Source organism: Molothrus aeneus, chromosome 3, assembly GCF_037042795.1.
Source record: "Molothrus aeneus isolate 106 chromosome 3, BPBGC_Maene_1.0, whole genome shotgun sequence".
NCBI lineage: Eukaryota > Metazoa > Chordata > Aves > Passeriformes > Icteridae > Molothrus > Molothrus aeneus.
Window position 1 is genome coordinate 47,050,558 of NC_089648.1, and position 26,750 is coordinate 47,077,307.

General features: G+C 37.5%; 1 protein-coding gene across 1 annotated transcript in view; it reads right to left on the bottom strand.

Moving 5' to 3' along the window:
• Positions 1–6,160: 6,160 nt before the first annotated feature.
• The window catches only part of ADGB (androglobin), a 99,689-nt gene continuing 79,099 nt past the window's right edge, over positions 6,161–26,750 (bottom strand). Inside the window, exons 27-34 of the mRNA XM_066546830.1 lie at positions 24,555–24,751; positions 23,273–23,384; positions 15,260–15,369; positions 13,588–13,743; positions 11,663–11,771; positions 9,520–9,607; positions 8,187–8,370; positions 6,161–6,561 (exon numbers count right to left, since the gene is read on the bottom strand). Coding sequence (XP_066402927.1) covers positions 6,412–6,561; positions 8,187–8,370; positions 9,520–9,607; positions 11,663–11,771; positions 13,588–13,743; positions 15,260–15,369; positions 23,273–23,384; positions 24,555–24,751 — 1,106 coding nt within the window. The 3' untranslated portion in view covers positions 6,161–6,411. The remainder of the gene's footprint in view (positions 6,562–8,186; positions 8,371–9,519; positions 9,608–11,662; positions 11,772–13,587; positions 13,744–15,259; positions 15,370–23,272; positions 23,385–24,554; positions 24,752–26,750) is intronic.

A 26,750-nucleotide genomic window follows, 5' to 3' on the forward strand; every position in this document is an offset into this window, starting at 1 on the left:
TCTACATTCTTCTCATCTTAGCCATGTTTCCAGATTTTTTGTTGTTGTTTTGTGGTAAACAAATCAGTGTCTTTAGGAGAAAGCAGATATGGACATAGGCAGACAAACACACTAAACAGAGCTTGAATATCTCAGCATATGCATATGGTACTTCAGAGCATCAATTATCAAAACAGTTTCCATCTGCTACCTCACAGCTGCAATGTGCTAAGCCAATAATATATATGGGAGAAAAAAAAAACTACTTGAAAAACCTAAGTTACCAATGAAGTCTTTTAAAATCATAACACTGAATAGTTCAGGTGAAAGCCATTTAAGCAAGTCTGAGAAATGTGCTTTTAGGAAACTCACCTTTGGCACTAGAACAATAGAAAAGCATTTCCTTGCTTTTCCTAATGCGTTTGGTGAAATGCTGTGAGAGTCATTCTACCAAGAATAAGGACAAGGTAAGAGGAAGTTTCTCATTCCTGTATTGGCTGAACCTTACATTCTCTCATACCACATTTTTGTGGTGTAAGAAAGAAGAGTACAAACATAGCTTTAGGGACTTGGGGCTAATATTTAGCTCCTTATCTTTCCCCAGTTCCCAAGAGTAAAATATTTATGGGGTATGTAAATTCCTGTGATATACAGGCTTTCATTTTTTTGTCTGCTCTGGTGGACTAGGGGTGGAGTAGTTTTAGTCTTTCCTGGGTTTTTGGATCTGTGATTCTAACCTCTGCCAACAATAGTCTCCAGAGCCAAGTCAAGGTTTCTCTGTAGTTAAAAAAACACAAAAAACAAAACAAAACAAAAAAAAAAACAAAAAACAAAACAAAAAAAAACCCCCAAAACAATAACAACAAAAAAAAACAAGACCATAAAACCCCATAATAATTGTGGCCTTAAAGATGAAGGACTGGAGTATAGAAGAGGAAGGATGGATTTTTTTCACTGCCCCTTCATGCCCCTTTAGGCACTTTCTGTATGTCTGATGTAGTTCTGGTTGCCACAGCTGTGTCACCACTGAGTGCTTGGACTGCCTCTGTAGCTGACATCTACTGGATTTTGCCATGAGTAGAATGTCCAGACATTGGATGAAAATCAAATCTAGCACACTACAGGTTGCAAAACAGTAATCTCCTTTTATCAAGACACTTCACTTTTATGACTTATTAGCAAGTCAAACCTTACAGAAGTCCATGGACACGCAGCTGCCCTATCCCTCCTTGTATGTTCCAGCTTTACAATGAGCTGGCTTACACACCGAGCCCTATGCTTGGTCTTGTGAGCATGGCTCTGGTGAGAATAGGTCCCCCATTGTGTCTGGGAAATATATCTGGGATGTCCTGTCTTGGACCCACACCCATGGAATGCAGCTTCCTCAGGCTGAGAGTAGACAAGCCTGGGTATTATTTTCCATGGATTGTGCTGTGCCTACAGGGCTGCCATGTGCAAGGAAGCACCTCACATGTACCCATGGAAGAGTGAGCATTTTGGGGCTTGCCCTTTGAGGGAAAGCCATGTGTTGGGCAGGGAAGCTCAGGTTTCAGAGAGAAGTGTGCACCGAGATCTGACCCAAAGTAACATATCCTGGCTGCACTTGGGCCTGTACATTATCTCATTTTCAGAATAGCCTGGCAGTCCCTGAACCACTGACCCTAACTGCATTCTTGATGCCACACAGATCAAAGTTCCTGAGTCCTATCTAACAATGTCCCCACACTCCCCCCACCAAATATTTTTTCTTATTGTGTCTACTGACATCTTCACTGCACCTTCCTATTGTGCTGTTGTCTCACTTCATACAATGCAAATTGTTTCCTCTCTTTTCCTGGCTTCCTACTTCTCTACTTTGTCCTCTTTTGAGATGGAGGACAACATCTTGTTTTTCTGCAAACAAGAATATTTAAATCTGAATCTATTAGGACTGATTCAAAAAATGAATGAGAATTAAAAAGGGCTCTGAGAGTGAGATTTCTTCATTCTGCAAACTGCCATGTGATTATGCAAAGCTGTTCTCTTATGTTTTCTGCCAGACAAAATATGTAGACACTTTTCTTGCCTTTTGGAGGGGAAATGGTATGTATGTGCATAAATTCTGTCTTCCTTAAATTAAAATGAGACCTTACAGAGTGGGTAAATTGCACTTTGCTGGGGTGAGCAGACTGGCAGCTCAGAACCGAGCCTGGTTTCACAGCACATTGCTTGTCTCAGTATCGAGGCAACATGGAACAGGCTTGGTCTGCTTTTTGGTCTGTAACTCACTGTGTAAATGCCAGCCAAATTAAAGCAAAGCAGATGGAACAAGTAATATGAAGATTAATGAAGCTACTTGCATTTAAAAGTAACTGTAGATACATTTTTTAATGGAAAATATCCTTTCTAATTCAGAATGGCTGGTCAAAAGAAAAGGATCAAGCAGTAAAAACTGCTGAAGCTTAGCAGAACACACCTACAAAGAATTATTACAAGTGAATAAGTCTTTATGGGCTTAATCCCCATTAAATTGAATTATCAGGTCAAAGACTTATTTTCTTTCCCAGCTACCTGCACCACACTGTGAATCTACCATTTCTCCTAAAATGTAGAAGAAATCCAACTCTGATAAATTCTTTAGGGTTTATTCGCAATGAAATCTGACATGTTTTCATTCTCCTGTGGCTTTTGCAGTTTCCATCCAAACTTTTACAAATTTCTACTGAATAGTGACATTTTTCCTTTGTATAACTGGCTACACTTCAGCTGAAAGAGAAATGAGTGTCAGGGAAGAGTACAATAAAGAACTTCTTTTAGTCTTACCACACAAAAAATGCAGCTCAGCCTTAATGATATGCTGAAAGATGCCCGCTGCTCTAATAAAGGTCTAAATCAATATTCAAAATTCCAGCCAATCACCAAGTATATTTGTAAAACATTCCAGTATTACTCTAAACTCTGGGCTCACTAGGTATTTCCAGCTGCATAGCTGGTTCACAGGAAGAAAACCAGGCTTGTTTCTCACATGCCACTGTGCTGCTTTTTGAAGTTGCTTCTTCTTGATGTTTAGATACTAACTGACACTTCAACAGTGTTTTAAGTGTAGAGAGTGGAATCAGCTTTGTATTTTATTCATGAGTTAAAGGTACTTAAAGATGTGGGGGAATCACAAAAAAATAAAAATAAAATCTTACCATTATATTGGACACTGTCCCTAAGAAGCACACAATCTTCTACCAGACACGGTTCAGGATTTTTGAACTGCTGAGTAACCAAATTCTCTTTATCTATGTAAAGAAATGGCTGCCAGATTCTTCTTCAGGAGTAAGACTTGAAATGTCAGGGGAGAAGTATTACAGTTGATCTTTTTGAGATCAACATAGATATATGTACTGTTTTTCATACAGAGTCTTTCCACGAAGAAAAAAATGAGAGGCTGTGTAAGTGACAAATTGTGCCAACATTCGCAGAGAGGATTTTCTGTAAGAAACAGTAGAAGGTCCCTACTCCCACTCCCTCAAACCTCTTCTGTGGTGTGATACCACCAGATATCTGGTAGAGTAGGCTTTGATGCAGCCATTCTGCTATTGCACCTCCAAAATGAGTGCCATCTTGAAAGATCAGGCAATCAGGTCTTGATCCAGAAAAGCTTGCCCTATCTGTTCTGTTCTGTAAAGGGCTTGACTCAATTTGTGAGTCCTTTGCTGAAGTTCTTCGCTGAGTAAGAATGCTCATAATTTCCGGGCTGTCCTTATGCCCCTACTGAATCTGGCCCAGTATGGCTGAGCTCAGTATAAGCAGGACTCATGACTCTCCAAATTCCAGTACTTTCGTTACAGTAAATGTTATAAAGTTATGGTGCCTAAAAGTTGTGTTACTCCTACAGGGCAAAAGAATAAATATGTTTTACCCATGTGAACACATAATTTGACTATTGAACAGCCCAGTTTACAAACTTGAGGCAAAAATCCTATCAATTAAAACACAACATACCATTCTTGTTTTCCTTATAGTAAAGTGCTACACACAATGGCTCTTTAACTTACTGCAGATGCTGTTTTGAAATAGCTTTGGTTTAGTTTTTGTACATCTTTCCCCACTAACTTAGCTTGCAATATAGTGCACCATGTAAAAAAGTTGTTTTGTTGGTGTAAAACTGATGCATATGAAATGTCATCAGTCATCTGTTTCTGGTCCAATGTATGTAAATTCTTTGACACAATCTAAACAAGGCATTTTCTCTTCCAGGCTCCATTGAGGTAAGTGAATATTTTGTTCTTCTGGAATATACACAGGGATTTAGTTAAAGTGTTACTGTGCTTCTCTTAAAACATTACACACTCCAAAGTACATGCAATTAAACAGTGTGACACTTATTCACACCCTCATCATATCTGCGTTGTTGAAATGATAAAAGAGCCAATGAAGACATTCACAAATCATACAGCAGATTTCCATGATGCCACATTATCCATCAAAATGAGAAAATTATGAAACTTAGAATTATGTTTAACATCAGAGCAAGATTTGATAATGTATATCTGACTATTCTGTGCCTGAGTTTAAGTCAGTTGACAGCTGATTACACATGGGCACAGGTTGTGATCATGAGAGTTATTAGCTGAATTTCTGACATTTAGATATTGATAATGCTGGCTTTTGGAGCTGGATTGATTTTTACAACAGAATGTCATTATAGCACTTGCAGTGACATGAAGAACAGAACTTCAACTTGATCTTCCTCTACAGAAGCTCATTAGAGATTCACATAAGAAGACAACCAACACGTGCTATTGCCATGGAAACAAGATGGAATATTATGAAGCAGTATATCCCATATTCCAAAATAGAGGGGACAAAGACCAATTATAGCAAAAGACTGACAGGCTTTTTATTTGCAGCCTGTATGGGGCAAAGCAAAACTTAGCTCCTGCTCTTTGAAATAAAAATCACCAGTGCAGTTTTAGGCCTCTGGTTTCAATTCTTCCTTTTCAAAGACAAAACCTTAAGCTAGTTAGTTTAGTTTAGTTTAGTTTAGTTTATGATGTAGGGGAGGAAGGAGGCTGAATGGAGGCATTGGAATGGCAGCAGGTGGGTAGGTGTGATGAGGTACAAAGCACACATGTCATAGAACTATCAGAAGACTGAGTCAAGTTCAAGCCAAATAGTGAGGTATGGATAAAACAGAGGTGTTTTAAACAAGAGCACCAAAAGGTGAACATTAAGTGGTCATTAAGATGCAGAGGAGGCTAGTTTCAAAGACAATGGCTGGCCAGTACCAGCGGCCAGAAATGCAAAGGATAAAATTTCTTGTGATTGACATTAAATTGGTGAGTCTTATAGTTTCTTACCTTGCCTAGATAATGAAATGCTTCTGGACATCCTCAACGTATTTCGGGTATACAAGACATACTTAATCTAACTTCCCAGGCTTCTGCTTATGACTACATACATGGAAAATACTTTAAGTCATTTAAAACACCTGTCTGTTCTAGACAGTTTTCACAATTGTAACAGTCTAGATCATTATGTTCAAGTAATAGTGATAACTTCTGAGTGGTTTTTTTGGGAAAGAAAGATGGATAGGGAAGCAGCATTGTGTCATTGAAGACACAATGACAAACAGGAATTCTGTGATAATGGAAACAAGAGCTTAGAGGAAATATTTCTCCCTTTGAATAAAAAGCCTGTGATTGCTACTTCATTCACACATTGGTTTACTTTTAAGAAATATTTTTAAATTCCAGCTGGGAGTCTATTGTAATTAGTCATTTGAACAAAGTCAGCATGGGCAAAATACATCTTAGAAAAGAGAAATAAAGAGAATAATAGGGCTTTAAGGAGTGTTTAACAAGCCTTGGAAGGTTGTGTCATGAGTTTGTCACTACAGAGAGTTACTGTGAGATTCCAAAACACTTTAAGAGAATGATGGAAGGGAAAAATATTACAGTACATAGAAAGCTTGTGAACCTACTCAATCAGGATTTGGTAAGCCTCCCAATGTTAGCATATGAAAAGTGTGGTTTGTCGTGATTTAATTATGATAAACTCCACAAATTGTCATCCATTTAAGGAGCCAGGTCAAATGACTTTCAAAACTGTCAGGTTGCATTCTCTGTTTCAACTCTGATTCATTCTTGACTGGTTCTGTTTTGATTGAAAAAAAAAAGACAAAAGACACTGGGATTTTGGGAGAAGAGTCTGAATGGAATATGAATTTTATTGCAAAGTTATTCAGCAAAGCATAAAAACTTAAATAGTGGCAAGTAGCTTTTTAGAATACTAGATAAATTTTTTCACTAGCAACAGGCAAAGAGATAAAATGTGATGTAGTTGCCCAAAAGTACTTGAAAATAAGAAACATTTTTTCTCATCTTTGCATATGAACTTTCTTTCCCAAACTGTTAAATAAAATTCACAAGTGCTAGCAACTACACTTTTTTTGCTAAACCTTTACCGTTTTTTGTTTTTCTTTCGCTCTGCTTTCAGGGCTGCTTCCTGGGCTGCCAGTTCTTCTTCTTTTCTGCGCTCGGCCTCCAGCAACTCATTTCTGTATGCTTCCCGAATGCTGTAAATTCTGCCTCGTGCTTCATCCAAGGATGCCTGGCCAAAAACAAACAGCAATACTGCCCTGCTCAACACATCAGTCTTGGTTTCACCAAAAGCAACTGCATCCTTCTGTTCTGTTTCACTTTGTGACTCTCTAAGTACAAGGAGAACATCTCTCCTTTTCTTTTTACATGGATGTTTATTGTCTTCTCAAGAGAAACAGCTATATGTCAATCTTTTCACCATGAAGAAGAGAAAGTTTAGAAAAATCCTTTTTAAACTGCTGGCATAATAAGATAGTTGTGAGAAAGAAGAATAGGGCAACAGAGTAGTTACCAACTGGACCTAGTCCTTTTTCAGTTACAGGTTTGCTTTGCAGTCTTAAAAAAGTCTATTAAAAACTAGGTGTTAGAAATGCTGGAATGGCTTAGGAGTTGTGGCCTTTTAAGAAGCTAAAGGAGCCCAAATCATAATGACCTTCAATGAGACTTTGGACAAGTGGGATTTTGACACCTCTGAAAACCTTTCCCTTTCCATTTCCACCCTGAAAAATGGGGATACCTGGAAATCCGTATATAGTTCTTTGTGGTCTACAGATGAAAAGACTGCAATAGTGCTTATCAGGACAGTGTGCATATTCACAAATAAATCTTGTTTTAAATTCATACTGTGAAACATTTTTAATGGAAATAGTTTCTAGAAAGAGTCGAGGTTCTATTCTTGTGAAAAATTTGCCCTTCTAATATACAATATGTTAGGCATCCAAAATCATAGCAACATCTGAACACCTGGACTGGCATCCTTATTAGGGTCAGCCACTGCTGGAGAACTGCGGCTGCTTGCTGACCTGTAGTTGAGTAATATAAATCAGGCTGTCTGGGAACTAGCTAAGATGTTTTCAAGTAAGATTTCTGTAAATAGGTTGATTTGATATAAAATTATTTTTACTGTCTCTTATCCACTTTTAAGAGCTCTGAATTGAGCAGCTGATTGATAGTGGTTATTGTATCACCACTATAACAAACAATTTTGTCCTGTGGATGCTCAACAGTTAAGCCAATTTGGTAAGATACTTGTGCCAATTTCATGTGCAGTGCATTGGCTGAGTTAATCCTCACAATGGATCCTACACTAATGCTACCACATTTATTATTTATAGACATGCTTTTTTGAGGTTTAATAATATAAATTCTTCATTTGCTGGCATTGTGCATATTCCAAGGAAACTTCATTCTCTAAATTTTCTGAGACACATTAAGAACTTATCCCCCTGTATAATTGTTTTTTTAATTACTTTTCAAAAAGCTGTATACATGTCTATAACCAAAAAAATAGTCAGACTGTAGATACTTTACTTAATAAGCATCTGGTCATGTATGTCAGTTTTCAGCCTGTTTTTTTCTGACTTATAACCATCCTTTTATGGTGATATAATAGTGTTTTTGCAGAGAGTGTATCAAGAAAGTACCAAGAATATCATATTAAAGATATCATGCAGTACTAATTTTTACTTTAGAACTTTTAATTTTAACCTTTGCCCAAGTGAAATTTCAAGCTTGTTTGTTGCTTCTAATCTGTAGTACTGAATACAAAAGCTTTGATAATGGTCAATCAGGATATTCAAACTAGTGGTGGACATCCCAGCAGCAGTTAACTGGAAAGTAAACTTGAAAACATACCTGCAGGTTCTCATACATTTCAAGTATGTTTTGCTTCAATAAAATTCTCTCATTTTCTTCTTTTTGTCTTTGTTCCATAGCCAGCATGCAAAGTTGTCTAAAATGATTGAATTTTTCTTTTTTATGTATCTGTTGCTGTTGAATGATAGACTCATTTCTTAGCACAGGTTCAGACATTGTTTTTCTGAAAGAAATGCCAAACAGATATTTGTCTCATATCAAATGCAGTTTTGGTTGATGTCTATTTTGCTTAACATCTATAGGCAGGTATTTGGGTTATATTTGGCAACATCACCATTATATGCTTAGATATGGTTAAGGAGTGACTTTTCCTCTGCTTCTATATTACACCAATAAGAAAATACATTCCTGAGACCAGGTCTTCTTATACTTGAGTGTCTATTTTAAATCTATTTGTAAAATCATGCTCATCTTCGAGCATATGAAAAACTCCTACATGTGACACCTTTAATTTGCAAGAAATATATTTTCAGAACTTTTTGATACTTCTGAAAATTGAGAAAAATGCAATTTATCTTTTAGGGTTCTTTTTTTGCTTTTGACATAATAGCAGGTAAGTGGATAATATACTTTTATATTTTGTCCTAAATGACTAGTGTAAAAGTCAAGGAGTTGAAGACAAATGAAATGCTTTACAAGATTTAAGCTTGTGGAAGATATTTTGTCATATTTTTGCCATACTGTTTTAATGCTATTCGCTTCAATATAATGCCAATATCCTTCTCAATTTAAAATTAAATTTCAGTATATTTTTCAGCATTTTTGAAGTCTTTTGAAGATCAATGAAGTGCAAAAATGCCACGTTGAATACAAATGGACTTAAGCATGAAGTGGGTTATAGCTGCAGCACAGCAAACAAGGAGGTGCATTTAAATTAGCTCAATAAGTTCATGTCAACACTTGTAACAAAAAATATAGTTCTTTTGTATAATAAATGTAACCAACACAATTATTTCAGCTATTAACTATTATTCACTGCATTTGTTAAATATGTTATTTTAAAACAGCATAACATCCTGACAAATTTTTTATGACCCTGGGATTGGCTCAGTTGGTTGGAGTGTGGTGCTGATAACACCAAGCTTGTGGGATCAATCCCTGTACGGGCCATTCACTGAAAAGCAGGACTTGATGATCCTTGTGGGTCCCTTCCAACTCAGAATATCCAGTGATCTTGATGCTCCTTTCAAGAAGACTGAAATAAGCATATGTGCCCTAACACTCATTTTCTTCAAATGTTTATGTCAGATACTCATTACATGCAGTGCAGTGATTCAACCCCTTTGACATTTATTATGTTAGGGCAGTTTACCTTGTGTAAGGACTAAGGTCTATAAGCTCCCATTTTTTTGGCTGTGTTTTTAATCTTGAGTCAATAGCTGTTTGTGGTGATTGCTTTCCTGTGGTAAGAAAATAAAAAATAAAACAGATTAAACTGGTTATGTGGTTATGCTAGGGAGATCCACCTAAATTCTTATACCAATTTTTCTTACTTTGGCTCAGCAAAATACATTATTAAATGAGAATATAGGCTGGAGAGGTATAATATTTCTGCCCTTTTATTTCCAACACTTAGGATAGAATCAAAGATGCTATTAAAAACCCACATATACTAGGAGGAAATTAATATGTGCATTTTAGCTAAAACCCCTCTACTTATCAAAGTTAGTAAATCTAAGCAAGAACATTGACTTTGCAGTGCCTAAAAGATATAAAAACAATTTCTGGCTATCATATTCTTTTGTTTAAAAAAATCATAAAAATCTGATTCTGCACTCCTGGCTGTAGTTTAAAAAAATTATATTCCCTCTTGGGGAGAAGATTTAATTTAAGAAATACCTGTTTAAAGAAAAATCATAACACAGTAAAACTGGTATTCGGAAATCTTAGACTATTTTTTAACCACATGGATAATGTGGTTAAATCATGCTGTGTTTTATTGTAGCATTCTTGCAGTACAATGACACATCTGATATTAAGCATGGCAATGGGCTGAGCTGCTTTGTCATTATTTCAATGCTTCCTTCTTTTAATTTGTCTCAATGTGCTGAAAAAACCTGTGAAATTCGATGAGATTTAATGATGACTGTACTAGTTTTATTTTATAAAAACTCTTTAGCAATAATAGCAATAAAATAGCAATAAATATCAATAACTAATTGAATGATGTTAAAAATATTCCTGGACTTTTCTCATGAGAAATAGAAAGAGGTTTATGAGCATTAAAATAATTACTTTTTATATATTTACTGTCTATACATAGACAAAAATACCAGCCTTCTCTGCTGGTCTCAAAGAGTGACTTGGATCTGTGGAAATGCCTTATTCACTGCCCATTAGAACAGTATTCTCCAGAATACAAAAATCCTCATTAAGATACTGCATATTACAGAAATGTTCAATCTCATCATTGCCAAATGCTGCACTCTGTGGAACAGAACCACAACAACTTAAAGTCATTGGGGTGTCACTCTTTACTTCCTAAGACATTATATTAAACTCTAAATGCTTAGTTTAGAACAAAGCCCCTGGTGGACAACTATTAATTTTGAAGTCCTTTAGCCAGTAACTTTGAGGAAACAATATTGCTTCAAGTGACCAATACTGTATTAAAGACATTAGGTGAGGATTAATTCTGCTTTAATTTCTGAATCTGAATCTTTCCTGTGAAGATTACTTACTGGGATGGAAAAATACTAATCTATAGTTAAGTACTGGTCACAGGTTCTAGTTCCATGCACATGAGTCATGACCAGATATTGTCACAATCAGACTGGGAAGTATTCTTTCCTTTTTGTGATGGCCTCAGCGTAATCACAGAAGGAAACATAAACCAACAAAAAGGTTGAAGCCTTGCACCCAGTTCAACTTTTCATCAGAGTACAGAAATTGGCAGGGAATACATATGAAGAATCCACAGAAGTTGTAATCACTAAATAAAATTAGACAGCACATATGGAAGCTTCCAGGAAACTGATGTTAATCAATATGCACTTTTTGACACCTCACTTCCAGACCACTCTCCATGAACAGCTTCCATGAACTTTACTTTAGGTGTATTAGTCTCTTACCGGCATGCTATTTAGCTGCTAAACACTCTTTTAGCATTTCTACACTAAAGAACTTTGGTACTTGGAATTGAGGGAGAAGGTATTTCCCACTAAACTTCCAAAAATTTCAGATTAATTAATTTAGAATTGTACCACAGAAGGGCTACCTGAAGTTTGCTTAAGGGTAACTTGGCAGCCTCCAAGAGCTGTGAGGCTGTATCTGTGTCTGGAAATAGAGCAATGAAACAATTAAAATAAAGAGGGGATAGAGAGCAAGCCTGCCACTGCACATTTGGACACCTTAATCGGGGCTGATCTATCCATCTACTACCAGTATTTAATGCAGAACCCTTTCCTAAGGAGTGGAACATGCTGAACAGAAGACTTAGAAAGCTGTACTTTTACCTTCTTCTTCTGAACCAGGTGTTAAGTCGCCAGTCTCAGCCTCAGCTATGGGTTCCTCTGAATCTCTCACAGCATACTTATTAATAAAACGCACACGTTCCTGAAAAGCCTACAGATCAAAGTTTTACAATCCAGACAACAAAACTTTTACTGCATATTTCAAATCTCAAAGAATTTTCGAAAGTAAGATTCTATAAGTCTACCTAACATGGTCTTATTGGTCTCAGAGTGCAGTGTGCAAGTCTGCCTGGTTCTGGAATCAGAAAAGATGCCAGGATCCCACTGAATCAGTCATGAGACATTGCACACTTATACTAAAGATGTCTGTCCAATGAAATGCTGGGAAATCACTGATCTCTGGGCAGTTTAAAATACTATTGGGATTAAAAATAAAATAAAAACTGTATAGCTGGATGTATGGCTAATGCATCTCCTAGGAGCTCCTATAGCCTGATGATTTACACTTCCTCTTGAAAAATGGGACCTTTGAGTGCAAACCCTTTGAGACTCAATTATCTTTGATGCCAAAACCAGACATCAGCACTTCTGTCTTTTCAGAAGGAGACTTTGACTCACTTGGAATTCTCTTAAGGGCTGTCATTGCCAGAATGGACAGAGAAGCCCTTTGGCTTTTGGTCAGCCTGGAGTCAGGAACTCAATTTCCTGAGTCAGAGGGTCTGTGACCCCTGGAATAGGCAGACATTGGGCCAGGGTTGTCAAGAAGAAAGGAGAGGAGAAGCTACTTAATCTGGATAGCATAGCCCCAATTTAGAACTTTTTTTTTAGCATATTCTATTGTTGCTGCAATTTTCTTAATGACAGCTGTTTTAAAAAAAAGTCACAGAATAAGGGGATTCAAAAGTGGAATCCTGTAGTTGCAATTCAGTTGATTTTCTGATTAAAAAAGATAACAGTGATAGAACCAGATTCTGAAGAGTCTTCACACATCAAAGGGGATTAATTTCTAGCTAACTTTTAGGAGGCTGTACTTGCATTTTCAATCTCAGCACAACTAATCAAAGCTGCAGAGCAGCATTTCTCCTTAGTTCAGAATTTAACAGAGTAGTGTCAGGAAAAGTTTTGAGCTTTGAACACACTGAAAAGAACTGAGAAAATCCGAGAGTGTAACTGGGAAGGCTCGTGTTTCAGGTTCATTTCTGAAAGTTAATACTAAAACCCCCAAATTTCTAAGCTGGGGATTCTGGCTGTACATACCTTAAGGGTATTGGTGGTGATAGGGAATGACTGTCAGATGAGTTTGAAGACTGCACTTTGTTATTTTATTTTTCTTTGCTAATGATGCTTCCAATTCTGAATCAGCACTGCACTTTTTGCTTTGCTAGAAAGAACATGTATTATTTTTCCATCTCAAGCATATGTCACTTCAAAAGCACCCAGATGCACCTGGCAACTAGATCAGTATTGCTTCTCCAAAACTGTGAATTTATACTGAGCGTGTTACAGGCTCTTGGGTAACCTGCAATGCAGACTGAGTTTGGAATGCTGGCTGAAAGGAACAATTTTGGTACTGATATGACCAGTTGCCAGTTCTTCACAAGAAATAATTTTTGGCATGTTTATAGCAGTCTATTTCTCGATAGAATCTGTTCACACTAAACATTAAACTTGTCACAAGTAGCAGCTTTGCAAATGTGTAGAGGTAGTGGGCTTTCTAAGGAGAAACTTATCTATGTTTTGTAAAGTAGAACCTAAAGTCTCAGAAGCCTGATGTAGACAATCTTGATTCCTACCCAGAATTCAGGCACATAATCACTTTTAATTCTTTAAACTGTAAAATTTCCTGTCTTCCAGAGGGGTGAAGAGAACAGAAGGCAGGTTTCTGTTGTGGCAAATGCTCTACCATTTACAACAACTCCTGGAACTTGTGAAGAAACATCACTGCAGAGATAGCACTCTGATATTACCTTGACAGCTCTCCCTGGCTCTGCAGACTCCCATGCTTCTTTCATGGCTCTGATTGCATCTACTCGCCGGGTGTCCTTCTTCACCTCCAGAAACTCTGCCTCTTTCTGGTCACTAACTATGCGTAAAATACAGTAGGGGGCATTTGACTCTCCTGGCTGAAAGCATCATAAACATAATGTAGTCACTGGTATACATCTACTACCACTCTTTAGGATGAAGTTATGGTTTTGTGTACTGGTAATTTTTCTGACTAATATACATTGTACATTGACAGACTTTGATGTGCATTATGACATAAACAGAGGCTGCCAAAGGAAAGAAAGATCACTTTGCAATGCCTGGAAGCTCTTTGAGGCATTTTGTTCACATGTTTTCCCCCACCCCCATGCAGCATGCTACACACTCCCAAAACTGAACAGTTTGTCTGAACAAGAGTATTTTCTGTGATTTTTCATGTAATTGTTTTATCTCCTCTCCTCTCCTCTCGTCTCCTCTCCTTCCACAAGCTTCTTTACTGGTAGCCTTATTATATTCAAGTGGGATTTTTGTATAGAAATAAACCTTGCTCTGTCTCGTAAGGTTCTTTTCCAAGCACTTCCCAATCTCTCCAACACCTTAATGCATGGCTTCTCCAGAATCACAGGGTAAGTAGGGCCTGAAGTCTAGTTGACTATTCTGATGCCTGACCAAGAAAATAGATACTGTGCTGCATATTTTTCGGGAAAACATATCATTTGGAGAAGCTTTAAGCCCAAGACTTAGAACTAGGTTAGGAGTTAAGCTCTTGTTTGAGACTATAGGTGGACATCTCTTTCTCCAAGGGCTCCATCTCAAGGCTTGTATCTGTTTTAGTGGTGGACTCCCAAGAACTATCATCACAGCACCTCTAGTGTAAGGCAGAATCACAGGGAAGTCTGCTGTGCAGCAAGGTTAGTCAACTAAAAAAAATCAGTAGAGATTTCTTAATGAAAAGCTCTATGGTTCTTTGCTTAAGCTACACACCATGAGGCAGAAAATTCCCAGCAAAAGTAATGCCATTAAACAAGAAGCTGTCAGTTCCTTCATTGCTTTCCATTAATCCATTTGCAACCAGTAATGTCAATTATTCCTTTTAAGGCATAAAGGCTGGCAATAGCTTTTCAGACAGCCACAGAACACTCAGATGATCCACCCCAGGGGATAAGAACTTCCAAGTAAGTATGTACACACCAATTTTTCTGCCACTGTATGTCTGCATGCTACTGACAATTGTGATATATGAGACACGAACTGACTACAGTGGAAAAACCTATTTCATCTCCCTAGGAACCCATGGAAGCCACTACAATGAAGGATTAATGGGACACAAATATGGTGAATTCTTGGAATTTGGTAAGCCTTCAGCAGAGACAGAAATTACAACAACAAAAGAAACAACCACCTTTTCCTTTATACATAAACAAAGAAATGAGCAAATTGTGTATCTAAATCCAGGATGCACATCTTTTACATTCAAATTTTTTAATTCAACATTTCTCAAGTGTTAAGCTAAAAAGGTGGCAAAGGAGGATATAGAGAAATACAAGGGACATTTGAAGTCCTAGCAGTACTGATCTGCAGACCTGAGAATATCTCTATATTCAGTGCAAGGATGGCACATTCAACAAATTGAGGCTTTGGCCTTGTTCTCACCTGAGATTCAAGTGGTGCACCTTCTTTCCAGAACTCCTCTTTTTCTATCTTCTCAGATGCTGTATCTTTTGATCCTCTGGTTGATTTAGGATTATGTGCAATCTTTTTAACTTGGAAAGAAGTGAGAATTAGGGGAAAACTGTGCTCGTCATACTTTCTCCTGTGTTTTACTCAAATGTAGTTATAATGCATTAGGATTTAGAGAATGTCATTGTTATCCATTAATATAGTTCCCCATATAAAACCCAGGGTGGAATAACAGCACAAAACAACCACACAGAGAGGCAAAGGAAAGCCAGTTAATTAGCTGACACTTTCAAGTACTATCAAGAAAGAATATGAGGACCAAACAACTTTTAAAAACATACTTACAAGGTGAACACATTGTGACAGCCTTATCTGTCCTAAATAACACTTTACCCAGGGCTTAACTGAGAGTTTACCATGGTGCCTGCCAGCAGTCACTGCATTGCTGCTTTGTTTATGGGTCAGTACAAAGACTGCAATGCACAAAATCACAGCCTGGCTCTCACTTCCCTTCTACATACAATCTCTGTCAGTGTTTTTTATGTTTGTTATGCACCAGGAAAGTATGAAGCTCAAACCAGGTAAAGTAAATGCTCTCATTATCTCCCATCCTAAGACTATCTAGAACAAAGATATCTAGAACAAAGAATGTAGGTACACCCTATAAAATGCAAGGAAGTTAAAGCAAAGAGACATGTTTGAGACTCAATGCATATTTAAGAAATGCAAAATTGTCATTGTCAGAACTATCTGGGGACATTTTAAATTAATTATATTATCAGTGCATATGTGTACTATATGTTTGAATTAATGATACTGTTAATTGACATTTGCAACAGTTATTTTGCAAGGTCTTAGCTGATGAGAGCTGTAAACAAGACTTCATGCGTGTCATATTGTTTTTAAAATAAATTAATAAATAAAGCATGTAATAGCATATAACTTTATTATTTATAAAGAATGTGTCAGTTGAAACAACCAGGGATGAATCCAAAACACTATGACAAAGATTAAAAACCTGAGTCTGAAATCTCCATTTCCTTCCACCTTCCTACTGCCTGAAACATTGAGAGAAGTGCTGAAAACCTAGATTTAGCCAATACAGTAAAACAGGGGACTTCTCTCAGAAAAAAAAGTTGATATGAGTGACTGTTTCACAGTCTGATGATAATAATAAGATATCTATCTTTCATTTAATACTTTGAAGGTAGATATCTTTCACTTAGTGTTTTTCCAATTTCTTTCCACTGAGGACAAATCATTGTACTGCACAGTTAATGAGCTTTGGATGGGATCTGTATTGTCATGGCAGAGGTTATATGGATACATAAAGCTGTAAATATTAAAGACATAGAAACATATTTGTAGCTCACATATAGCTTCACATACAAATATATATTATATGGTATATAAGTGTGTTACATCATACATCGTACTTGTGTTTATCTAGAAATAGTATTATTCTTATCTCCTCATGCTACTTAAAAAATGTCCAGTGACATTTTACACCAAAGTGTAAAGCTTAAATTGGTTCAGTGCTACTAAGGCACATATTAATGAATAAAAGCAAAAAATTAAAGTGGTCTCCACAAATATTGAATATAGTAAAACAACTCCACAGGAAATGCAAATATAAAACAGTGATGAGATAATTAAAAGTTATAAAATTGCTACATAAATGGCTCTCTCTTTAATTTCACATTATCATTACATAGTAGCACCATAAATCAGTCTGGTGTACTAATAAAGCCTCTGATTTGGCCTTATTATTATGCAGAGCAATATAGCCCGGGGGCCCAGTCACCAGGGAGCCAGGATGCCCGAAGGCTAAGCTAGCTCAGGCCCGTAGCTGTGGGCCAAACCCCATAGCAAGCTTGGTGGCTATCAGCTCTTATAGTGATTGCAGGCTCTTAGGATTTCAGCTCTTGCTTACTAGGTAAGTTTGCCCTTGGCTTGAGGCTGCAGCAGACGGCAGAGAGGAGAAGGAGAGGCGCTGGCTGGTTCCACAGAGATGGCTTTATTGGGGAAGTCTGTGAAGGGTCCCAGCGACAGCTCTTCCTCTGTTGAATGGGGCACAGTATGCCCTTTTTATAGGGTTGGATAGAATCCAAACTTCATGAATGGTAAGGGTTTAGGGGTATTCCTATTTGACCAATAGTAAGGGTTAAAGTAACATTGCCTTATAGGGTTACAGAGATAGGTTATGGGGCAGAGGTCCAGGAAGACAGGAACTTCTTTGCTGCCTCAGCATTCCTATTGTTCAGATTCTCCATGGTGCTTTTCCCAAATCTATGGGGTTTACTACAGTGTACATACATTATTCAAGGTTATTATTAAATTTTAGAGATAAATTATTTATTGTTTACACAAACACTCAAAGACATTCAGTGTACTTAGCTATATGATCCCAGACAAAGAATTTCTATGTCATGGGATACTACAAGCTTTGTCTGGTTTCTAGAAATATTTTGTGACTCTGAATTATAACATTTTGATGCTCTGAACTTATAGCATACCCTGATAAATTAGTAAAGAACAGACAAGCATAAGAAATTACAGGGGCTAGAATGAGGTAACCTACTTTAACTCCAGATATGTAGGCTTAGGGCAAGATTAAGCTGAGATCCAAGCTCTCCCATGTACTGCACTGTCCAGGTTCCCCCAGCCATTCTCACTTCCTCAGCAGAGCAAGCAGTATCCCAGTTAAGGGATCAACCTCCAGAAATGCCTGGAGGGGGCAATGACTGCATTTTGGCATGCTGTCCACTCTGAATCAAAGGGAGATGAGAGCAGCAGCTTGGGGCTCTTCTAAGGGCAAAGCCAGGCAAATGCTTTGTATGGGATATAATAAGAAAGGCAGGCAGATGATAAAGAAAGTAAAAGGCCATTCCAGCTCAGCTTATGCATCAATCATCACAAACTCTCAGTGGCAGTTTTTTATATCTGTGTGGCACCAAGAAAAGCTTGGTCATCACACGGGCTGACAGTGATGACAAACAGCTGACAGCAACTTTAAAATTAGCTTCTCTACTTCTTTTCTATTATTTATACAAAAATTCATTTAGTCTAATACCAAATGGGACCAAAGTGATCATCCAGTCTGATGTCCTGTCTATGACAAGTTAAACAATTGCACCAAATGATTCCCAGCTGAAATTCAGTTTCAGATTGAGATACATAAATTCTCATTTTTAGATAGGCAGCTGCTCCTGGTTTATGAAATTTAAGTTACAGAGAATCTATCTTATTCATAGGTATAACACAAGGGAGTCTTTTGTAGCTTTCTTTGAGAAGATATCATGCTACTGCTCTCTGAAATAGGCTCTGAGCATTTAGTGGGACTACCCAGTAGCTGGTAGCAATGACTGTTCGTTGCCCAGTGAGGGACTTTCAGATTTCATTAAGAAAAGATTGAGAAGTTCAGATGTCACTTTTCCTGTCTTTGACTGGACCCTCAGAAGGATTCTTGACAGATGGCAATGTCAAAAGTCTTTCCAAAGTTGGGCTCACCCAGTCATTAAAGTTACAGAAAAAATGCACCAGGACAGAAGCAAACCAATAATCTGGTTGCAGTACTAGTGTGGGGTTAGGGCATGGCTAACGGATCTACAGCACCATCATGTACCCTCTGTGAACTATTTGTTCACTGAACACCAGGCAAGTGATTAATCACTACTGACAGGCAAGCTGGGAAAGAGAAAGAGAGAGAGAGAGAGAGGGAGATCTGAACATCCTGTTAGACATCCCATGGAATCCTCTCCTTGGCATGAGCCCGCAAGTTCTCCTGTGGGAAAATAACACCTGTGAGAGAAACTTTGACCTCTCTGGAGGATAAAAGGGAATATTCCAAAACATATTGTCTGTCCTGCCTTTTTAAACCTACCTCTACTACCTGGGCTAGTCACTCCATCTTCTCCTGCTTTCCCAGTTGCATAGACAGCCCTCATCAAGAGCTCACACTTCTAAGTTAATTTAAGGCAATATGTAAAATATGTGCTGCAGTTAGCATTCAGCACACAGTGATGCTTCAGCTTGGGGTTGTGACAGTTGCACAATAAAAGTGACGATCTTGCTACAAGAAAAATAAAACCAAAGAACCCAGAAACGTAATAGCCAAAAATCCTAAATACAAAATGAACCTTAAAATGATGTTGTTCACACAGTCAAGCAACTGAAAATGGTGCTAGCAGTTGCAAGATTGCCTGCTTATTGTTCCCCTTTTATACAGGAATCTTGAGCTTACATTTTAAAAAGTCTTTTTCCATTGAAAGCTTGCTCCATAACAGTGCTCAGAAGAAAAAGGCAAAAAACCACAAAAAACAAACAAACAAACTGAAGCTGTGGCTGTTTTTAAGGGGGGCCCGGCTGAAGGGATTTAGAGAGTCCAGCCACCTTCAGTTACACCGGCACTCCCCTGGCACGAAGCCAGAGGCATGTGCCGACCGTGGGTGGGGCGAGAGGAAACAGTCACCGATATTGAAGCAACCACGCCGCAGGAGTGAAGAAAAGAGACGGCCCTCCTCTGCTGGGTGAATTAACTTGGTTTAATCCAGGGTAGGGGAAGTGCAGGGTGGCCACCCAAAGGTGGTGAGCGGAGGAGGAGCCCCGAGCCCCTCCGGGGACCGGGTTTTACAGGGAAGGGGTGGGTACACAAGAAACCAATCATAGAACGAAAATTTGCATACATTGAAGACTGATGGGTGGTGTGGATCAATGGGGATAGGTCAGGGGAGGAGCCCAGGCCTACCAGCCAATCACTCGACACCCTAGCTGGAAGATTCTGGAACTTGGGGCGGGGTGCCGGTGATTGGCAGAAGGCCTGGGGAGGGGATACAAGGACAAATAAGGGATAATGAGGGAAAATGAGGAGGGGAAAACCGTGATTGACATAACTGGGGGTTTGAGCCAGACCAACTTGCCAAGCTAGGAGAGGGGAGAACGGAACAAACCAAACACAAACCACAACAAACAAACCAAAACAAAACAAAAATCAAATAAAAAAAAAAGGGAGGAAGAAAGGGGAAAGAATAAAGACACTATAAATAAACTACATGGAATTTCCTAATTTCTGTGTACTTAGGTTTTCCTGCCTAATGCCTTTTTAATGATTTGTTTGTACAGTGGGTTCTTTAATGAAAAATTTAATGGGATTTTATATATAATAAATATGACTAAGTATTATTCACAAAGTGAGTAACTTTTGCTAACACAGTTCTTTTTACAAGTACAAACATCAAGAAATACAAAATTATCATAGCATCTGTGTAGCGGAGAATTTACTTTCTTCAAAAATGTTCTAAATAAGTATTTATAATATTGGTGAATAGCAAGAGTATAATAGCATGGGTCTTAATTTAAAGGGAGAATATTTAAAAGATTTTAGTAGCTCTTAATACAGAGTTGAAATTTATCATTGTCATGATAAATTAGCTTTAATACAAAATTAACTCTAGATGGCAGTCTTGGCTTACATGAAAAAGGGATACTTGAAATAGGGAAAACGTTCTGCATAAATTTTTCACCTGGCTCACTGCAACATTCTTAAAAATCACATGGTGAAATAATACCTTTATGGTTACATTCCAACATTATTATTATATGAATTTTGTGTCTGACAACTTGTGTTGGCAATTTTAAATGGTAAAGGTCAGTTTTCAAACTGATTTAAGACTAGCTCACAGAGAAAGGAATAAATGTTTGGGCTTTCCCCCAAAATACTGAACTATAGTAAGCACTTCAGATAAATATTGCTGTCAATAGGGGTACAAAGGATAAACACTAAATATCAAGTGAGTATTGATGTTTCAACTTTTTGATATAAGTTGTCTTTTAACTCTGTTGGCAGCCTAGGCAATTTGTTGGTATCCTTGTATAAGGAGACACTCCTCAGAGACACTCAGAGACACTCAGTTAATAAGAACTGTGAAATGGATTGGGTTACTTTGAAAGGCAGCATTTCTGAGAGGGCACAAAAATTATACCATTTAAAAATTATTATATTTACACTATATTAAAATAATCCCAAGAAAAAAAGTGCTCGTTGTCACTGACTGCAAATGAGCATCAATTAGCATGGAGAAGGGGAGTTATGAACTGGAGTAGTGCTACCTTGAGCTCAACAAGAGAACACGCATGACATTGCCAAGATTTAGTGATATGAGCTGAGAACTAATGAAGAAATTTAGGAGATTAAGTCACCTCCTTTGACCTGCAGTTTTACAGACCATGGCAGAACTGTATAAAAGGATATTGTTAAGTGCAAGCTGTCACAATGTAGCCAACTCAGAAGGGTACGAGGATGTAATAGAATGTCTATCGTGAGAAGGAGTCGAACAGGGAAAACTAAGAGAATGAATGGAATAATCTAGGAAGAAAATATGATATTGTGAAGAACACAACAAAATACAAGCAGGTGAAATCACTAAAAGAGCTGTGTACAAGTCTGTAAGCCTACATGACATAGCTCCTCAAATGCTACTAAAACTGACTACAGACTACAGCAAACCAAGAAGATACATATTTTTAAAGTTGTGTAATAATAACTGAAGAAATAATGAAAAAAATCTCAAATGCTGCATATATCCCAAACCCAAGAAATTAAATAATATCCAATAGCAATTACTGCTGCTGAATCTAAGTTCAGTCCAGAGTACTAGAAATTACTGAAAAAAAGACCTGACCAGACATTTAAAAAGAAAACTGTAATGGAATAAAAAGTGAGACATACCACTAGTAAATAAAACCAAGCCATCCTAAATAAATATTTTTGAGTATTAGCAAGTGTATGTATATGAGGAAGCAAATAATATTTTTTTATTATTTCTTTTAAAAATTGAGTTATAGAACTTTAATATTAATGGTACAGAAAATCTAATGAATGCTGGGAAGTAATATTTTAGGTTCTGCAGGAACCTAGGGGTGAGAACACAGGAGAATCAGCTGCATGTGTGTGTTGATGTTCTGCACCAGCAGCTGGAGTAGGGCTGCAGCCTCAGAGATTGTAGGGGATGCAGAGGCAAGCTATGGGGGACATTAGGTGCAGCTGGTGGAAGAATCTGCCTTTTCAGAAATATACAGTCTGTCTAGGGGACTTCCATTCTTTCCAGCCTAAGAGGGAAAATCAAGATAAGGCAGCTGGTGCTGTTTGTGTTTGTGCTGAGTGTCTGTCTGAGATCTCTGTAGCTGACAATGTGTGTGTGTTTCTGTGTATATATACACCCTTACATACACATATACATCGTGTGTATCTGTGTCTGTGTGCACATGCTTGGTGGGATTTCATCTTCAGCCTCACAAACAGTTGGATCTAGGAACGTGCAGTGGCAGAGCCTTGCCTCTCTCAGGCTCTTGAGTCCAGAGTGATAAACTTTAACATAATAAAGATCTAAATAATCTTGTGTCAACCTGGTTGATAAAAGAAGAAGAAAATATGAGACACTTATCTAATTTACAGAATACTGACTAGGATTCTAAGTGCTTTTAATATGTCTTGGGATTGGTTTTTACTGTCCCTTAAGAAGAAATGCTATAAGAATCTGTAAAAAACCCAAAACCTTCTGTAATTTCTCTGTCCCCTTCATGACTTAGATATATAGACTGTACTTGGGAACTTTCCTAGCCTTTTCTCTGGCTAAATTCTTCTCCCAGCAGTACAGAAGGAATACATTTCCCAAACTAGGCCTTTCCCCACATCTTGTTCAGTGCATTTTCTTAAATTATCAGCAGGCACGCTTCTGTTCCAGATCTCTACCTAAAGCTGGGCCCTAAGAAGGTGTCTTGCAGTGTAGTCTCTGATTTCCTTATATTTTGTGAACTGAAGATGTAGATTCATGCAATCAAACTTCATTTTTAAGAACTACAGAAGAAAGACTTTTCTTGCCTAGTTATTTCACTCAAACAGTGAAAAAATGTTACTTGTAGTAATAGATATTTTTTAAAATCAGTGACATGATACATTTGACTAAATATGTACTTAGATTAACCTACCTTTGATATCATCTTTCTGCTTCTCTTTCAGTTCCTGAACAAGCAAAGACTCACTCTCAGTAAATGGCCAACTATCATGCAACACCAATGCCTCTATTGAATACTGGTGAGACTGCGAAGAAAATGCAACATGCTGAAGTCATAGCAATTGTAACAAGCATTCAAGTCCTGCAGGTTAATAAAGTGCCAGCTATTGAATTCAGCAAATAAAACACATAATTAATTTACAAGCTTGCACACAACAGCATTCACAAGAAGCTTAAAAAATTAATGTTAATTCCACAGATCTCATTTTAATTCCTGTGAAGTTAAACAATTACTCATGTGTTTATCAAGTAAAACTAAACTGGGCTACACAATAAGGAGCTACATTCCTGTAAGATTTCCATGTAACTTCCCTATGTATGCCATGTACTACAACAAAGACTTTTGTCTTTGATTTTAAGACTTACTACAGGGCTTTGAGCCCTTGCACTAGCACTCAATAATGCCTTAATTTGAGGCAGAGGTGACAGGGTCCATGGGCTGTTTCAAACGTTTTCCAAACTCAATTGGAAATGATCATATTTAGAAACTGTTTTCCAAAATTCTAATGCCAGTTCTGAGTCAAAGAAGCAACTTTGGAGTCTATTTCTCAATAATTTTTGTTTTCTTTCTTTATTTTGTTGTAATTTAATTCAACTAGCAAGAAAAAAATCACAGCAGAAAACCATGTGGAGATGTAAAACAAGAACTGTTTTAGAAAATATACTTAATTTCTCTAAAATAGACAATACTAAATGGCATCAAGAAAAACCCATGGTTTGACATTAGCCTCTGACAAACATGAACTTGAGAAGCAGATATTATGTGTCTGTTACTAAAACTTGCAGCTGAGTGGAAATAGGTGTTTCTCTATGCAAACTATTACAGATGGTCTTCCATAATATCATACTTCAAATAAAGCTCATATTGAAGCACCAAAACTTTAGTTTTATTTCTGGCAATTTTTGATCTCTATGTGAAAGTTATGCTGTACTTGTATTTGATTTGTGAAATGAAGAACACTTAGAGTAAATCACCTTGATATGAAACCCCCTACTTATTTAGTCATTCATACATGTACATTAACCTTTTTTTAGCACTTCATTCAAAAGCTACCGACAATATTAATTTTAGATTCTCATTTTTACCCAAGGATAGAAGATCTCTCCACATGTACCAAAAGAATTAGCAATAATACTTCACTGTTTGTTTGCTTTTTTTTTTTCTTCCCAAATCCCAGTGATTAACAAACTCTTACTTGTTCTGGGCTTCCAACATTATTTTCAAAGTTTTCTGAGACTGAAGATTCATCTGTTAATATCACTGAGCATTCCTGTACAAGGTCTGTCTTGGAAGAAGCTTTGCTGTCCTTTGATGAATTACGACTTCCTTTTTTTAATTGTCCAGTTTCCAATCCCTTCACTGTACTACTTTGAATAACTTGTAGGTTTTTTACTGCAAGATGACAAAAAAGAGGTCCTGAAATTCTATGAATTACTGGTATGAGGTAAACATACCAGTAATGTATGTTTAGTATGTTTAGTAACATACCAGTAATGTATGTTTAGAAAGTATCAGAAAGAATTAACATAGTCCATTTTCTCATACTGGATTATACTCACAAGCTTCCAATTAAAATGATGCTTATTCCAAATACTACCCTGATTTCATTTTGAGTGCAAATCACAAATATCTTCAAAGTAAATAATGAGAAATTGAAGACTGTGTATATATGATTGTTGTTAGTTTATAAAGCATATAATTTTTCCCCTGAAAGCCCATGTTTCTTTCCTGCACTAACCATCACAGCACCATGCTGTAACATTACCAAATGCAGAGAGCCTTGTGCTCTCTATGATGGAATCCCTTTGTAGCTAACCTAATTTAACAAATTGTGTAAAACTGGATGAAGGGAAGAGGTGCATTGGCCACAGTTCTGGCACTGCATACCCTTACAGAAGTCTCTTATCTCTTTGTGCCAGCCTGAAACAAAATCATAGCTAACTTGAGCTACAAAAGAGCCAGTCTTGAAAGGATCACCTTATTTTTGATCCATCCTTTATCAATGTATATAATTCTCAACTAAGGAAGATGTTATGTGGAAAAACTGTGAAAACTAGACTATTCTAAAGAAGGTCTGGCACAGAAATATTAAGTCAGAAAACATAAATTTGTTTTCATTCCTAATGCCATTGTGATGGGGCCTTATGCCTGCATGTCTACAGAGAAAGTAAAAAAGAATTCTAAAAGTGAACATTTCATAGAAATTTGAATAAGGACAGAGAATAACACCTCTGGGCAAGCAGCTTCACCTGTGTTACACTGGACCATCAGCTGGGAAAGAGATATCATTCTGACTTCATTGAGACAAGAGGCTTTACTCCTCCTGGGATTCATTGCATAAAAAAAGGATGGTACTGCATCATTGCAACACTTTGAAAGAAAAATGCACACTTTCATGCATGTTAATGAAACATCCAGAGAAATTCACAGGAGGTGGCCAGACTATTAGACACCAGATGGAACAAAATTTAATGCTGGTGTGTCAAAGAATAAATGCCCAATTAGAGGTTAAGTTTGGCCCTAGAAACTCAATTGGAGCCAGGAAATATTGTTTCTTATGAAAGCCAAATGTCATGGATTGCTTCCTCTTGCGTCTTTTCCTCTGCATAAGCCAGTGCTTCCTTGTTCCTAAGAAAAGCAGTAGAAATCAGGAAATCAAAATCAGACCTTGCAGAGACGGTCTCTTAAAGGGGTCTCAAACTCCTAATCACAAGTTCTAAGTTGCTCTTCTGCATTGCATTCAGAACCTTTAGCACCAGACCATCCCTCTTGTTGTCCCTGTGGCAAGGACGCCTGTGAGAGAAATGTGAAGGAAGGAAAACTTTGCTTCTTCTAAACCATTTTTAAGGCGCTGCAACTCCGTGGCTGTTATTTTGTAAAAGGTATGCCTAAGCAAGCCTGTAACTGTGGAATAGTTTCTTGCTCAGCTGCTGCTGAGCTTCTAGGTATCAGTTAACATCCCATGCTGCGAAGGTGAGAGTAGATGTAATTCACAGTGGTTAGATTATTGGGTCTTTCATCAGAAGGAACCAAAATCATGAGGCTTTCACTCAATAGAAGTGCATTTGGATGAATAAGAAACAATATCCACAGACCTGAATCTCGAATATTCTACATCTGCAAGAAAACCTGTTTCAAAGAAACAACGTGTATTCCAGATGGAAGAACAAAGACATTTTCTCATTGCATAAATTGCCTTTAGTTTACAATTTGCAATATTTGCATAAGGGTTTCAAGTCAGGAATGAACTTCAGTGCCTGTCTGAGCACTGTTAGTAAGGGCCAGTGGATGCAATGTACAAAAGGGTAGCTTTAAAGCAGTAAGGCTATTTAGATGTACTCCTTTGGAGTCAAGAGAGGGGTGAGCTCCACTCCAGGATGAGTTGTGTCGG